The sequence below is a fragment of the Ochotona curzoniae genome, unplaced genomic scaffold, assembly GCF_017591425.1.
Source record: "Ochotona curzoniae isolate NIBS_2020 unplaced genomic scaffold, NIBS_Ocur_1.0 contig_21, whole genome shotgun sequence".
Classification (NCBI taxonomy): Eukaryota; Metazoa; Chordata; class Mammalia; order Lagomorpha; family Ochotonidae; genus Ochotona; species Ochotona curzoniae.
This window is the reverse complement of record NW_024465322.1, coordinates 6,778,120-6,794,751: the sequence shown is the minus strand read 5'-3', so window position 1 is coordinate 6,794,751 and position 16,632 is coordinate 6,778,120. Positions and strand designations below refer to the sequence as shown.

General features: G+C 52.2%; 1 protein-coding gene across 1 annotated transcript in view; it reads right to left on the bottom strand.

Annotated features, from left to right (window-relative positions):
* Positions 1–351: 351 nt before the first annotated feature.
* Positions 352–16,632, bottom strand: part of CSGALNACT1 (chondroitin sulfate N-acetylgalactosaminyltransferase 1) — a 56,089-nt gene continuing 39,808 nt past the window's right edge. The window contains exons 4-8 of the mRNA XM_040971306.1: positions 10,421–10,522; positions 9,586–9,764; positions 8,744–8,838; positions 3,653–3,734; positions 352–721 (exon numbers count right to left, since the gene is read on the bottom strand). Coding sequence (XP_040827240.1) covers positions 432–721; positions 3,653–3,734; positions 8,744–8,838; positions 9,586–9,764; positions 10,421–10,522 — 748 coding nt within the window. The 3' untranslated portion in view covers positions 352–431. The remainder of the gene's footprint in view (positions 722–3,652; positions 3,735–8,743; positions 8,839–9,585; positions 9,765–10,420; positions 10,523–16,632) is intronic.

Sequence of the window (16,632 nt, the reverse complement as noted above, 5' to 3'; positions counted from 1 at the left end):
TCCTGATGTGTTAGTATTCCTGGCAACTAGAGCCACGCGGGCAGAGTCCCACTCACGTGGGGGAGCCACGTACTTACCTAAAGACCCTCCTGCCAAATGAGTCTTCATTCATGAATATTTCCATGAGCCCAGAACACAACAGGCCCCGCACACTCAGGCTTCCGGGTTGCTCCCGCACTCACTCTGCCTTTGTCAGATGCTTCGCAGGTGTGCCTACCAGTGCAGGCAGAGTGGAGACTGAATTCCTGTCCCAGGATGCCCAAAACGTAAACGGAATGTGGGAGGGGTGTCCTCCTCACCCGCTGTAAAAGTCTTCTCCCAGCTGCAGCCACTCTGGTAGAAATCGCCAAAAGGAAAGAGGGAGAGAGGACATGCTTGGCCCTGACCCTTGGCCCTGACCGTTCCACCCCAGGGAGGGGTGACCGCGGATGTCATGTCTTCCTGCTGCTCGCCTTCTGTTTCTGCTTGCGCAGGTGAGCCTCGATCTCGTGTCTGAAGACCAGCATACCCAGCTGCCCGTGAGATGCTTCGTTCATGGCCTTGGACTGCATGCACATCTTGTACTGCTCGGGGGTCAGCTCGTCCACGCAGCGCTTCTCGTGCCACAGGTGGAAGAGCCCACGCACGGGTGTGCGCACCACGATGAGGTTGCTGTGCAGGTACTTCCGGTACAGGTGCACGTCCTCCCCGCCCCAGCCCTTGATGTCCAGGTCGAAGCCACCTGCGGGGAGGAAGGTGCTGCTGAGCCATGTGGCCTGCCTGTGGGTGGAGAGCTTTCTGGGAAGAGGCTCTTGGTGGGGTGGTGGGGGCAGGAGATCAGGGTGGGATGAGAAGGCCCACATGGCAGGCAGTCCCCAATCTTTGAGAGGGGAGCACTTGCAATGGACCCCCCCCGCCATGCACCTGCCAGGAGCTCCTGAAAACTAAGGAACAGCGTGGCTTGAGCATCAGTGCCTCTATCTAGAAACCTCCAAATCAAATCCTAGGGTTTCTGATTTGAAATAGCTACCTGCTTCTTTCTTATTTATTTATTTGAAAAGCAAAGTTACAGAGAGGGACACACACACACACTCCCCACAAGGCCACAACAGCTGAAGTTGGGCCAACCTGAAGCCAGGAGCTGGGAGCCTGGAACTCCATCTAGGTCTCCCATGTGGGTGCAGAGTCCCAAAGATTTGGGCTGTCCTCTACTGCTTCCTCAGGCTACAGAGAGCGGGATGGGAAGTGAAGCAGCCAGGACACGAACTGGTGTCCATGTGGGATCCCGGTGCTGACAAGGCAAAGACTTAGCATTGAGCCATCATGCCTGGCCCCATTTATTTATTTTACGCACACGGCACACAGCACTGGCATATCAGAAGCAGACCAAAGTCTGGGTTCTAAATGGAAGCCCAGGGCTCTCTAGGAGGTAAAACAGTGGCCTGTCCAGTCTGCTGGGAGCTCTCATTGTCACTCCATCCATGGTTAGGAACATACATCCAGAAACCCCAAATCTGACAAACACACACATCATCAGAAAAAAACAGTCTATCCCTGCGGGTGCGCGGTGAGCCTAGAGCTTGCGGTGTCTTTGAAGATGCCGATGTCCCAAGCTGGAGTGCCTGGACTCAAAAGTCAGCTCTGGCTCCTGCCTGCAGCTTCCTGTTCTTGGTACCCTGAGAGGCAGAACTGAGAGCTCAAGCAAGGAGGGGTCCTGTCACCCACAGGGGAGACCTGGACTTGGCCCCACCCATTTCTGGACATGGTAAACCACAGGGTACTGAGTCAGCGTAGGGGAGATCTCTGTCTTCCTGTCAAATAAACAAATCCATAAAAGTCTTCTTGGGGGCTGCCACGATGCCGCGCCGAGCTTGCCACCACCTGCAATGCTGGCGTCCCATACGAACACTGGTTTGAGTCCTGGCTGCTCCACTTCTTTTAATTAATTACTTTTTTTTATTGGAAAGGCAGATATAAGAAAGAAGGAAAGAGACAAAGAGGAAAATCTTCCGTCCGTTGATTCACTCCCCAAGCAACCGCAATGGCCAGAATTGAACTGATCCGAAGCCAGGAGCCAGGAACTTCTTCTGGGTCTCCCACACAGATGCAGAGTCCCAAGGCTTTGGGCTATCCTCGACTGCTTTCCCAGGCCCCAAGCAGGGAGCTGGATGGGAAGCGGGGTCACTGGGATTAGAACAAGCACCCATATGGGATCATCAGCACGTACAAGGCAAGGACTTTAGTTGTTAGGCTACTGTGCCGGGCCCAGATGCTCCACTTCTGATCCAGCTCCCCTGCTAAAGTGCCCGAAAAAGCAGCAGAGGATGGCCCAAGTACTTGTGTCACTGCAGGCATGGGGGAGATCTGGAGGAAGCTCCTGGCTTCCTGTGGCCCAGCCCCAGCCGCTGCAGCCATCTGGGGAGCGAACCGGAGTTTGAAACTTGCTTTCCCCGCTCCACTTTCATGTGTAACTCTAGTTATATTTTTAAAAAACCTTCCCTGTACTAAAAGCCAAGGAACAGTTTTTCAGTGGGCATTTTTGCCATTTCGGCAGTTTCCTTTACAGCTATTTCTTCCGCCCTGTCTCTCTCGGGCGACGGCTGGGTGTTCGCGAAGCACCAGCCCTCCGAGGCGGGCGCCTGCCTCTCTGCTGAGTCTTGCAGGACCTGACTCGGACCTGCTGGATTTCATTCTCCTCTGACCCCAGCGACTGCTCTGAGCTCCTGTTGTGTCTGTAGGCGGCCCAAACCCTGGACAGAAGCAAGCCCACAGCTCCTGCGGGTTGTAGAACAAGGAGCCTTCATTCTCCTCTGACCCCAGCGACTGCTCTGAGCTCCCGTTGTGTCTGTAGGCGGCCCAAACCCTCGACAGAAGCAAGCCTGCAGCTCCTGCGGGTTGTAGAACAAGGAGCCTTGGCCTCCATAGAGAGTGACCTGGAGGCAGCAGGACTATTCCGGGGTCCTTCCGGGCTCTGGATACACCCCCCAAAACACTGAGAGCCAAGTCCTGGCCTGTTCCTTCATGGTCATCCCCACTGCTGTGCCAGGGCCCTTCACCTTGGGCACCACCCTGAAACCAGAAGGTCCTGCCTTCTCATGCTCTGGAAACCCACTGGCACGCACATGTGTGTGTGCATGTGTGCATGTGGAACACACATGAGCACATGCATGTGTATGCATGACCGTGCCATGCAGCCATGACTTGCATTGTACACACTATGTGTACTGCCTCTGTGTACATGTGTGTGTGTGCATGCAAACGGGAGCATGTATGACCATGAGCACACATATATGTGTCTAAGTGCACGTGTGTTGAAAGCCATCGCACATTCTGGGCTTGAATGCGTAGTCTCAGAGGTGCAGCGGAGACGAGCCCCGGTCTTATTTGGAGCCAGGTTCCCTTACGGCTACACGTGCAGAAGCGGGCTCTGCAGCCCGGCCCAGCTGGAAGAGGACTCACCAGGAAGCAACGTTGTGGGCCTGAACCACATGAGGGTTTGGGCAGGCAGAAATGCCGCTGGAGGGCCAACATGCTGTGCCCAGCACACCCCACTTGGTCCAGCTCTGGTCCGTGACACAGGAAGGACATTTGTGGCAGGGGGTGAGCACCTCCATCAGAGAGCTCCTGGCTCCGCTCGTGTAACAGGGGCAGCAGAGCTGCAAATCCGGCTTACCTATGTTGATGAAGTCCGACCGGTACTGACAGGTCATCCCAAAGCCGAAGTCTCGCCAAAACCCGGTCTCCTTCTTTATGACCTGCAAAAGGAAGCATGGTCATTGGAGGAGGGGAAGACGGGCCAGCAGCGCCTTGCGCACGTCAGCGAGCAGGGTTTCTGGCAACCAGGCCCCTGGGAGGCAAGATTGGAGTCCTCGTCCAGGCCAGAACCCAGGAAGCTGAGCCAGCCCCTGTCCACATGGGTGCTGAGACAAAGGGAAGGCCCGCGCCCAGAGGAGGGGGGGCGTGTGTGTGGGCGTGTGTGTGGGCGGGAGGGAGGTGGAAGGTGCAGTGGGTCCCGTGGGTGTGGAATGTGGATGGCCACATTCCTGCCTGAGGCATCTGGCGTCTCTACTTTCTTTCCCATAAAATCAAGGGCTGAGCTGGGTCATCCCTGAGCCCTAACACCACGTGTTTATCTCATTACTGTTACTGTTACTCATTACATCTTCCCAAAGCCACAGCCCACGTTAGATCTGACACAGCAGGAGACTTCTGAAGAGGTTCGCTCCCCGCCCAAAATGGAATTAGAACACACACCCGATCACCCTTTAGTTTGAAACAAAAACCTTAATGAAATCTGTGCCCAGCCTTTTCATAATACCCATCATTTTACAAACTTTTGGTAGAACCTTCGAATGCATGCTTTCAAAATTTATTCTGTCACCTACCTAAACCTCTTTTATTCCATTTTACAAAGCGGCTGTGTGAAATGGACTTCTGCAAGACTTGCAAAAGGACTGATGAATCTTAAATTCTCTTGTATTGCTGCCTAGGAAGTCATCTTTACTTGTACCCCAAACTCCACGAGGGCGTCACCTGCAGCATTCCGATTGCCCCCCCGCGGATGAACACAGGCCTGGGAAGGCGTGCCAACCTGGGGGAGGTCTTGGCATCTGCCCCCTGCTCCTGCTTCCCAATGCGGGGCCAAGAAACCACGTCTCCCAAAATGACAGGGCCGTTCTGTTGGTATCAACCGGAGACTCTGCAGGCGGAAACGGCTCCAAGCCCTGCCAGGGACAGGTTTTCTTCACAGCTTTCCCATCCCTGTCTGGCCAGGCACACCATTTCTGTTCAGACACAGCACACCCTCCCTCCATCCCCACCCCCAGGCCCAGGCCTCCCGCTGCCCAGCGACGCTCACATGGCCTCTAAACCCCTAAATGGGAACAGGGCCTAAGAGATGTGCCAGGATCCAAAACTCAAGGCGCATGTGGAATTTCAAAGAGAGAGTTCTCAATGGGGAAAAAAAAAAAAAGACCTCATTGGGGCATGGGAAGAAAGGCGAGATGAATAACAAGAGGAGGGTGCTCCAGGAAGGAGGACTCCCCTGGCAGCCTCCCCGGGATGGTATTCTGAGCTGGGCAATGGGCAACAGAAATGCTTATGCAAGTCCTGTTTCCTTTTTGAATTAGCGGAGAGATTTAGACAAATGGCTGCCATCCCGTGGTTGGTCTCTCCAGTTGTCCCCAACAGTTAAGGGGGGGAGGGGAGGAGACAGGCCAGAGCCTGAAGCCAAGAACTCAAAGCAGGCTCTCGTGTGTGGGTCACAGGGTGTTAGAGCTGGATCTGGGGGTTGGCACTACGACATAGCAGGCTAAGCCTCTGCCTACAGTTCGTGTCCTGGCTGCTCCACTTCCCATCCAGTTTCCTGTTAATGTCCTGGGAAGGCAACCAAAGATGGTCCAAGTCCTTGGGACCCTGCACGCCCATGGGAAAGCCAGAAGAAGTTCCTGGATCCTGGTTTCGAATCAGCCAAGTTCAGGCTCTTGTGGCCATTGGGAAGAAGGATCCAGCAGATGGAAGATCTCTCTCTTGGCAAATCTTTCAAAATAAAAATAAAACAAAAACAAATGCTGGACTCTGGAGCTGAGCCTGAGCTGAGGCAGGAACCTAGGCACTCCAAGAGGACGCCAGCATCTGAACAGATGAACTGAATGCCCCTAAGAAGTTGACTGTAGGCCTGGCTCAATGGTTCACTTGGCTAATCCTCCCCTTACAAGCGCGAGGATCACACAGGGGCACTGGTTCATGTCCTGGCTCCTTCACTTTTCCAGCTCTCAGCTTATGGCCTGGGAAAGCAGGGGAGGACGGCCTAAAGCCTTGGGACCCTGCACCTGCATGGGAGATCTGGAAGAGGCTCCTGGCTTTGGATTAGCTCAGCTCTGGGCACTGCGACTGTTTCAGGAGTGAACCAGCAAATGGAACAGCTTTCTCTGTCTCTCCGTTTGTCTGTAAAACTGACTTTCTGAATAAAAAAAACAAGAAGTTGACCCTAAAGCTGACAAGGCATGCCGGACTTCAGCTCTTTACAGAAACTGGCTCACACGGCACAGCACTCGGAGCAAGGGGCAGCTTGCTATTGCAAGGCTGTGTCCTCACCGCCGCGTCCAGAGCTCTGAGGGTTCTGTTCACAGAACGTGAGCAGCTGGCAGAAGGACAAGCCGCATTCCCACCGACACGCTCCAACCTCGCCATCTCTCATTCTCCCTGTGGTCTGCAGGGAGTCCTGCTTTCCGTTCCCCAAGTGCTCCAGGTCCCTAAGCTGCACTCTCGCACTCTGTCCTGCCTGGCCCATCCCTGTCTGTTCACCAGGATCGGTGCACCTGTCATCTAAACCACCCCCCCACCCCACACACACCATGTGGCCCTTGACATGGCTGCACTGGTTTCCTTCCCGGGTGACACTCCTGACCTCTGAAACCACCTTGCTGGTACACCTGCTGCTGTCTTGGCTGGTAGCCTGCATCCACCGCCATCGTCAGTTCGTGGCTGTGGTTTCATCCGGATCCAATATCTCCAGTATACAGAATGAGGGCTTCTTAGCTGCATGCGTGGGGAAGCAGAGCGATTTCAAGCCCGAGTAAAAAGGCATGCTTCAGCGGGAGACCCTGGCCCAAGGGACACAGCACAGGCCCGGGACGTCTGGGAGCGGGGGGCTGTTAGAAACGGACCACCGGACCATGTGGAGAAAGGACTTTGCTGGGGTCTCAGGCTGAAGCCTGGTGCACCCTGAAGGTCCAGGGCTGCTACACTAGAGGAGGAAGGAGGCACCAAACAAAGCCTGTGCTTGAAGAGTGACTCAGCCCCATCCGCAGCCTGCGCTTGCCCGCTGAGGTCTCCCACCACCACAGAGCACCACCAGGCTAGGAGGTTCCCGGAGGCCTGGCCCCTGCTCTGTGAGCCGCACAACCGACGGGGTGGGGCTGGTGGATCATTAGGACTGAGATGCAAGGCACACACCAGCGTCTCCCCCCAGGGATGTGGGGAGGCGGCAGCACGCTCGTCTGCCTTAATGGCGCCGACTTGGCCGGCTGCCCGTGAAACAATCTGGACTCTGCAATAAAATAAATAGCACATACTCCGGCAGGGCGTTTCTTCCCAATCCAATGGATGTCTCCCAGGAAGGCCGGCTGTGATCTACTGGGCTGCCTGCGCATGGGGCTGGCGGATGCGGGCCTTGCCTCCGCCCGGGATGCCTGTGTATCAGGCCGGCTGATCGGGGGTGTGCCTCCCACCCTGAAACCAATGTGTCCCGAATGAGGGCTTGCATCTTCATCTCGCCCTGGGTAGTGCCGATTCCACAGCAGCTCCTGACACTGGGACCCCTGGGTGCCCTTAACCTGTGCCGAAACACACACCCCCGCCCTGACTTAGGGTCTCTGAGCCCTCCACTTCCTCATCTGGGGGGCCGGGGAGTGCCAGCCTGGGGAAAAGCCTCACCAGCGCCCTCTACTGGGATTAGCTTTGGCTGTTTGGCACAGCTGCGCTTTCTGAATCAGTTAAGAAATGAAGTGCAAGGGTGCGTGCCAAGTTCTTTGCTCAGGTGTGGTGGCGTTTTCCATCTGATAATGGGCACAGGCGAGGGCACCTTCAATGGCTTGTGAGAAAAATGGATTTCAGAATTTTTAGGGACTGGCATTGCAGTGATGCGGGTCAAGCCTGTCAGCTGTGCCGTGGCATCTCCTGGGATCCCTGGTTTGAGTCTCGGCTGCCCCCTTTCTGATCCAGATCCATGATAATGTACTTGGAAAAGCACGAGAGCCGGCCCAAGGGCTTGGGCCTCTGCACCCAAAGGAGATCCAAATGGAGTCCCAGGCTCCAGGCTGCAGCCAGATCCAGCCCCAGCTGCTGCAGCCATTTAGGGAAAGAACCAGCAGCTGGAAGCTCTCCCTTTGTTCACTTCCCTTCCCTCTTCTCTCTTCTTCCTCTCTACTCCCTTCCTTCCTTCTCCTCTTCTCTTTGTAACTCTGCCTTTTCAATAAAAATGAAATAAAATAAAGCTTTACAAAAATGTACAAACCAAGGTTATTTGATGGGACAAAAACTTTGGGAAATTCAAGCAATATTTTTTCACAGTACACATTTTTCACAGATTAAAAAAAAAAACTCACAAACATGAATTTCACATATTCTTGCCGCACCGTAAGCATATCTTTTATTCCATGTTTCCAGAAACTTCCTAAAAATTATTTATTTGATTCAAAGGCAATGTTGAGAGGGAGCTTTCAGACCCCGTCTCACTTGTTTCTCTCTCCCAGCTGTGCACAGGGGCCCAAGAGCCTGAGCCATTTTCTGCTCATTAGTGGGAGCTGGCAGAGGCTGGCGCAGTCAGGACACAGGCCGGTGTCCCTACGGGAGGCCAGTGTCACTGGCGGCAGCTTAACCTGTTGTACCACACGACCATCCCCTTCCATGAATTTTCTGGAATGTTCTTAAACCTTCCCTCTCGGCAAGATTTATTGACAATAGACAAAATGTTCTTTGTTTATAAAGGCATGTATACCAGTTGCCCCCCCCCCAAAAAAGAGAAGAAAACCACAAAGGTGTGAGATGACCTTCCTGTATGATACCGTCCCTATAGATTTATCTCGCACTTTCAATGAACACAGCACAAGAAGCTGAGGCCGGGTTGTCAGCTAAACCTCAGGACCCAGAAGGGCTTCGACTGACCCCTGGCTACCCGCTCTCCATTTGCCCTGATGGTCAGGTGTCCCTGAAGGAAAGGCATGCCACAGACACACCCAGACAGCTCAGCGCGACCACTCACCAGCTGCTGCTCCAAGGGAGGGATTGCGTCATGATGGCCATAGATGATGCCCGGGTTGTACTGACTGAACAGCACGGGGTAAAAGACCTTTTTGCCTGCAGATTGGGGAACAAGACATCCACAGTTATGGCACCTGCTCCAGCCTCGGGCTTGCGGTGAGCATACGCTGCTCGGTACAGCCCCTTCTTCTGCAGAATAAACGGCAGAATAAACGGCAGAGGCCACAGTCAGCCCTAACTATTCCCAACCTCCTGGCGCAGGACCACTGGACACAGGCCCACGAGAGGCTCTGGTCCTGGGCATCCCTCGGTAGCCCTTGGCCTTGACGACATTAACTCTTCAGGTGCCAGCACACAGACAGTTTAGATGTTTCCAGGCTAGCCGCATTGTCTTGGGCAGCACTAGTCCCCTAGGAGCGGTCAGGGTCACTACTGCCCATCAATTTGCTCAGAACTTCTGCGTTTCAGGAGCTGCCATGGCCATATCAACTATAACCCAGGCCTGCCCCAGGCTCAGGCTGTGCAACTAACTCAAGCTACCAGTTCTTTCCATCCATAGCGCATCCTAGTCCTCTCCTCTAGAAGGACTTGGGGGCAGCTGTCCCAGGTCCAGGCCACAAAGCTTTCTCTTGTGAACATTCACCCAATGTGACCTCCCAGCTTGGACAACGAGCCAGGAACATGAACTTGGCAGATGGCCCTGGAAGTAAGGAGGAGGTGGTGGGAGGTTGATGAGGTGGCGGAGCGGCATCGGAGGAGAAATGGAAGGCATAAACTCGGGCTGCTGACAGTGGGGGAGTTACTGGGATGCACTGTGAGAGGGCACTGGGGACAGACGGTCACCTGGCTGCGTGTTCAGCCTGCACGTGTTGAGGAACTCGGACGTGAAGTAGATGTCGACATCGCAGAAGAAGAGCAGGACGTTGCTGCCCTTCCAGAAGCGGGCACCCACGTCCAGGCCCTTGCCCCGGGAGAACTCTCCGTTCAGCTGGATAAAGGTGAAGTTCCTGAAGTTGGCGGCTCTGGGAGGGAACAGCAGGCAGGCAGAGTCATTCACTGACGCTTGCATCGCAGAAAAAAGTCATGGCTAGGGCCCCCAGCTGCTACACAAGTCACCATGCTTATTCGCTAAAAACTCGCGTGGGAGAGAAGGTATCAGGCATGCCCAGGAAGGCTCTGGCACCAACTACAATTTCTGGTTTGCTATTTCTCCTCCCATGCTGCAGATGGCGCTGTCTTCTCCAGAGAAATTATCTGTGACGCTGAAAAGCATAAACTGACCTCGGAAGAGATTTACCTAGCATCTCCCCTGGCATGCCCGGAGAGGAAGCCAGGCAAAGGGCTCCAAGTGTCAATTCTAGAAAAACAGTGCCATTCAGCCATCAGCTGAGCCTTGTAGGCCGCAGTGTCCAGCAACACCCCCTTTTCTTGCCCATACTCCAACTTCTGTCCCACCTAGATGCTTCCCAAGGGGGCAGAAGCCTGCTTCTATCACTGGATATTAGGGCCATAGGCTCCGTTTTTCAAAGGTGGGCAAAAGTCAGCCTCCCCCCAACTCCATCTGCCCATAGCATTAAGGAAAGCCAACCCACGTGGAGGTCTCTGCCCTGGGTACATCTTCTCCTGAGCTCCATGACCATGACGCACTGCTTTGTGCCAGCTCCCACGTTGGACTCACCTGGAAGTGTTTTCAAGTATTCCTTTAACTTCATTCATTTCTTCTTTCCCAAAGTAAACAACGGTGAGATGAATCCGCCCATCCTGCTGGATGCACATCTCCCTGCAAGAGAAGCCACACGGCCATCGGCCTCCTGTTTTCACACGTACCTTTGCTGCCATGTACCAAAGGGGCGTTGTAGGACACCGGGATGGAGACCCAAGATGGGGCTGCTGTTGCTTCATCACAGAGCATCAGGTAAGCAAGGTCGTGCAGATGTGCAGTTCTGGGCAATCAAAACTCAGATGCAAAGAATCATAGGCCTAACCTGCCCCAGGCCAAGGAAAGAGCAGTGAGTTCTCACTTCCGTAAGAAGCTCCCGGAGTACAGAAGACACACAACTGGTAGGAGAGTCTTCTACTCTTTGAGTAACGTGATCCACATCGAGAGGCAGACATTTGGCATCGAGCCTAAGCCACTCTTTAGAATGTCTGTATGCTGTATCCTAGAGCCTGGGGGCTTGAGGCCACCTCGGCTTCCTGTGTGGCTTCCTGCTATTGTGTGCTCCCCAGAGGGGCATCGGGCAATGGCCTGGGCATCCCGCCACACATGTGTAAAAACCTGGATTGAATTCCTGACTCATGACTTTGGGCTGCCTCTATCGCAGTTGTTCCTGGCATTTAGGGAGTGAACCAGGTCAGTGGAAGATTCCTTCTCTCCTTCTCTCTAAGGAAGAAAGAAGCCATTGAGATCAGCTTTCCAAATCTGCTCGATTCAAGATCATGTTCCAGGGAGCTCTCTCTCCCCAGGGGAGTTGTTTCCACACGGCCTGTGAGTCCAGTGAAGGGGACGCCAGCTTCTTCTTCTCAACCCCAACAGGGAGCTCTCCTTCACGTGGGGTGAATGCCAAGGGTGGACATCTTTCACGTGTGTCAGTCCTACACTCCCCTTGTCACATCACTGGCGTGGGAACGGAGAAGCGGCCCAGGTTGGGGTAGAAGGGTTTGAGGGGAATGGAAGAGGGACTGTGCCACGCGCCACAGGTTGCTCTCTCTTTGGGGAGCTCAGAGATAACCAAGAACTTCTTTCTGTCTAATCTAGACTTCTGTCACCAACAGACCCCAGCCTCCCTGCCCCGTTCCAGACTCATTTCAGTTCCCAAGATCCTTCAGTCACTGCTTCAAAAATATTCTCAAAAGTATCCGGAATCATCTTCAAGGTTCTAAGACAAACAGGAATAGAAGTCAACGAAACACAAGTCTGAGATTTCCCAGACACTGCGTGAAAATCTCCTGAAAGCCTGGGCAGGTGAAGAGAGAAGAGTCAAAGAAGAAACAGCAGAGAACATTCTAGCAAACATCCAGGCACATCTGAAGGGGCTGGTTCCCCGTCCAGAGGGAAGTTGTCAAAACAGGAGCTGCGCTAACTTGCAATGAACTGAGGAAGAGTTTTGTAAAGCCACGAAGAACATTTTCCGTAAAAATCCGCCCCCCTTCCCTCCCCGTGCCCCACCCTGGAAGAGACCGAGAGATAAAGACCCAAAGATGGATAGCTTTGTAATAGAGGTTTGTCCGTCCCTCGCCAACAGCACACAATCAAAGAACAGATGCGCCTGAAAGCAGGAACTTGGAAGCCACGAGAAAATAAGCAGCCAAAAAACCCGAATGTGAGGATGGTTTCCAAGGCAAAATGAGGTGATGTGAAAGAGCATGAGCAGGTGGGGCTCGGCCCACACAAGAACACCGGGAAAGCTTGGTGGGGAATGGAAAGCAAAGCTTTTTGTTTTTTTTAAAGATTTATTTTATTGAAAAGGCAGATATACAGAGAGGAGGAGAGACAGAGAGGAGGCAAAGTTTATTTTGGTGTGAAAAAACAAAATCAAAATCTATCCCTGGCAGGAGTCTTGCACAAGTCAGTGGAAAATGCTGGTTATGGGGGAAAATGAATGCATTTTGAAAAGTTTTACATCCAGGGAAACGTATTGTTCACGTTCACGAACTCATGCAAGTTTCCCTGTGTATTCCTGGACTGCAATAAGGGCCTCACGGGAACTTTCCCTCTTCCCAATCACAAGAGTCTGCGGGGCCTAAGAGAAGTTTGTGGGACATTCTGGGGAGAGGAAATGTCACGAGAGGCTCCTGAGGTTCCCCTGTGAGCTATGGCAGTGACAGCCAGGGCAGAGTGCGCATGTTCAAGTGGCCAGTAACCCAATCTTCACAGTCTCACAATGCTTAGGAGGCCCTCTGTACCAGGAGCAGAGCCAGCTGCATCCCCTCCAGGAGGGCAGTGCGATTTGTGATTCTTACTCAGGGAGATGATGATATTCAAGTGCCGGTATCTTGATTCCTTGTAAATTCAGGCCCATCATTTACTATGGACCGGCTCCTAATGGCAGGCCCTGCGTGGTCTGAATAGCATTCATCCCCATGCTGAAATGCAATTCCCAAGAGAACAGTACTGAGAGAGGGGGTGGGCTCTGCCCTCTCGCTGGATGAATGGCTCTCTCAGGGAACTAAGTGAGTACTCCCAGGAGCGAACTCCTGCTGTTGTGGGACTGGTCCAAAGAACAGACGGAGACAGAGAGCCTTCGTGTCTAGGAGACGGTGCAGCTTGTCTCCTCCAAGCGCAAACAGGCTGCCTTCCCTTTCATAGTAAGAGACGAAGAGGAGGTCACCTTTGCTGTGCCCTCATCTCTGACTATTGTAAGGCCCGATGTTTCTGATGGGGTTTGATGATTTCTGCAAGTCCCACTTTCCAGGTACGTCCGTCCCCTTTTCCACATGGTCATAGAGTTGAGCTTTACCAAGCTGGATTTGTTAAGTTTGCATTCTTCTGGGCCAGTGCCATAGCATTCTCTGCCTATGGTGCCAGCATCTCATTGAGACATGAGTGTTCTACTTCCTACCGAGCTCCCTTCTTATGGCCCAGGAGAGCATGACCCAAGTCTTTGGGACCCTTCACCCATGTAGGAGACCTGGAAGAAGCTCCTGGCTCTTGCCTTTGGACTAGTCTACCTTTAGCCATTTGTACCCATTTGGGAAGTGAACTGGCAGGTGGAAGATCACTCTCTCTCTCTCTCTCTAAATCTGCCTTTCAATAAAATACATCTTCAAAAATTGTATTCGTTTATATAGGAATAACCTTTAAGGTTTGTTGAGATGACTACAAGAACATCTCAAAAAGTTTACGGAAATTAAAAGATTAACTTCTTTGGGAAAGAGAATTAGAAGTAGAAGACATTTAGAAATCTATGCCACGTCTTTTCATAGTATACATTTGCCATGGAATTGTTGAAGATCCCTTATCATTGTATGATAATAAACTGAGGGAAATGAAAAAGCTAACGAACATCCTAGCCATGTACTTGGGGCAGCCAGGAGCCACTTCTGTCCCCAGGAGCCAGGCCCTGTTGCTCACGGCCAGCACCTTCCACCTGCCCATCCAGTCTGCTGAGCCGTTCTCAGATCCCACGTTCCCCAGGGGGCCCTTTGTGTCTCCTGACCAGGTCGGCTTTCTCCAGGGAATGCCATGTCCAATGTCTAACCCTTCTGTCCACAAAGATGTATTTGTCCTAAGGCGTAGACGGGTGAGCCTTTTCTATGTGAGTAATGATGCCGGAGAAAAGGGACCTGACACTCCCTCTAGCAATCAGCACAGAGCAACATGTCCATACCAATACCTCCACCTTCCGGAAGGTGCTGCGAGTGACCTACGTGAAGCCACGTGGGCTCTCGGATATCAGGATACGTGGCATGACATTTCAGAGCAGCAACACTGCATGGCTAATGTTCTTGGCAAATTAATCTCAAAAAGTCATGATTGTAAGTCATGTTCCCAAATGGTAGAAAATGGCAAAATTCTTGTTTCTAATAAAGGGACCTAATCAGCCACTTAAATAAACTTCACAAAAAGGAAATCAAGCGGAAAACACACTCAGACTCTTGCTTAGCCTCAGGTGGGTCATGGCTCCAGCGACAGCCTCTGGAAGTGAATGCCACTGTCTGATGATACCAGCCTGGACGCTGGTCTTTAGGGAAAGGCCCATGTGTTCAAGGCCTGGTTCTCAGTCTGTGCAACTGGGAGAAGACAGAGCCCTTTGGAGATGGCAATTGCTTGGGACCTCCTTAGGTCAAGGTCACTGGGGGTGGTTTTCTGGAAAGATCATTTTGTGCAATCTCCAGAGCGCTTGTGAGACAGGTCCCCACTCCTCCTCCCTGCTTTTTGGCCCCCCATGTGGTCTATATACTTCTGGCCATCACCTGGGATGTTCTCTGGACTTTTGACTCCCAAACTGCATTAAACAAACGCCTCCCTCTTTCCTAAGCAGCTTGCATTGGGCATTTCATTGTAGTCATCCACAGCTTACTGACGCCTGGAGATCATGCCGGAGGTATGGAAGTGGCTGAGCTGCTGAGAGCTGCCTGGGAGGAACTCAGGAATTCTGCCCTCAACGCAGGACCATGGCTGGCCCGTATCTGCTGGTTCACCTCCCAGGTGTCCACAGAGGGAACTGGCAACTCCACCCACATTTCCGCTTAAGCCATTGCTGCAGCCCTTCATGGTGTGTGCCGGCAAGAAGCAGTAGGCAGGGGCTGGAGTTGAGACGCAAGGCCAGCCAATGCTACGTGGGACAGGGAAACCTGTCTTCATAATGTCAGATACATTCTTTAATTAGAAACAGAATGCAGAGCACATCTCATTTTGCACTGAATTATTCCTAGCTAGGCAAAGGAATAATTTAGTTTACAAGGAGCCTAGAATGGTGTCGCCTAATGTTAATGATAGCTGCATCCAATCGGTGGCACTCAGATTGGGTTTTAAATCAATTTCTTCATGCTGTTCTACCTTGGTTACACAGCATAGTGTCACCTCCCCAACTAAAAAGCTATGCCTAATTGTGAAAGGCAAAATTAATCTCTCACTGAGTTGTTAAACTATAAAATGTACAGTAGGTCTGTAGAAGTTTGGAGAGCAGAGATAAAGACGGATATAAAAGTCACACCTGATGTCACCTTCAGCATCCATGGCTTCATCTTCATGCAAATCTTGTGAGGAAAAAGACTTCATAAAGATAACATCGAATTAAACAGCCTCCTGGTTTCTTCCCAGTAATTTTACAGTGGTATTAATTGTGCTTAAATAGTTAATGGACTGACAATACCTGGGGTTTTAGGTGTGAACTAAGACCCTGTTTTCTTTTCCCGTCATTTACTCGGTTCACACCCTCCGCGCCCTCTCTCCGCCCACGAACGCTGTGCCTACTGAGCAGGAGGCTCTCACAGGCCCTCTCGCCTGTCCGTGTCTCAGCTCAGCTTCTGGTTCTGTGTTAGCAGTCTGCACCTTCCACAGAGGTGGGGGCTGTGTCTATTCCTTCCTTCCTTTCTCGTTCCTTCTTTCCTTGATTCTTCTCCCTTCCCTTCCCTTCCCCTCCCTTCCTTTCCCTTCTCTCTCTGTCTCTCTCTGTCTCTCTCTGTCTCTCTCTGTCTCTCTCTCTCTCTCTTGCTTAAGAGGGAGAGGGAAAGAGGAAAGAGGAGACAGATCTTCCATCACTGGTTCACTCCCCAAATGCCTACCAGTTGATGCTGGGCCAGGCTGAAGCCAGGAGCCTGGAATACCATCTGGGTTTCTCGTGAGGGTGACAGAGCGCACCATGGCAGGAAGCTGGAGTTGGGAGCAGAGCAGGGACCAGGACCAAGACACTCAGACTGCAGCATCTAAGCTATGGGACAAACGCCAACCCCAGTGCTGTGTTCCTCAACTTCAGCGCACTGGCTGACCCACAAATCATCCCTTCCAAAATCCCACCCCGCCCTTTTTACTGCTACACAGCAACATACAGACGGATATTAAAGTGAAGGACAAATGTCCTAGAAGTGCTGTACTGTCAGAGAAAGAGAGAGAAGCACAGTTCATTTGCTTATCTTCACCCGAACGGCTTATAAGCCACTACTCTGATTTCCTCAACAATATCTCCCTACTAGCTTTTTAAAAAAAAAATTGATACTTTATACTTGTTCACGACCACCTGTCTTTAACAACTACTTATATTCTTCATGATACTATGGAAACAGACGCACTTATACAAGGGACTTCAAAATATATGTGGAAAAATGCACTTAAAAGTCTGTGCCCAAACTTTTCAAATCCAGCTACAGTTTTTCCCTAAAACACATTTTCCATGAGCTTTTTGAAGATCTGTGTATTTCCAGGAGCACCTGTTCATCCAGGCCCCT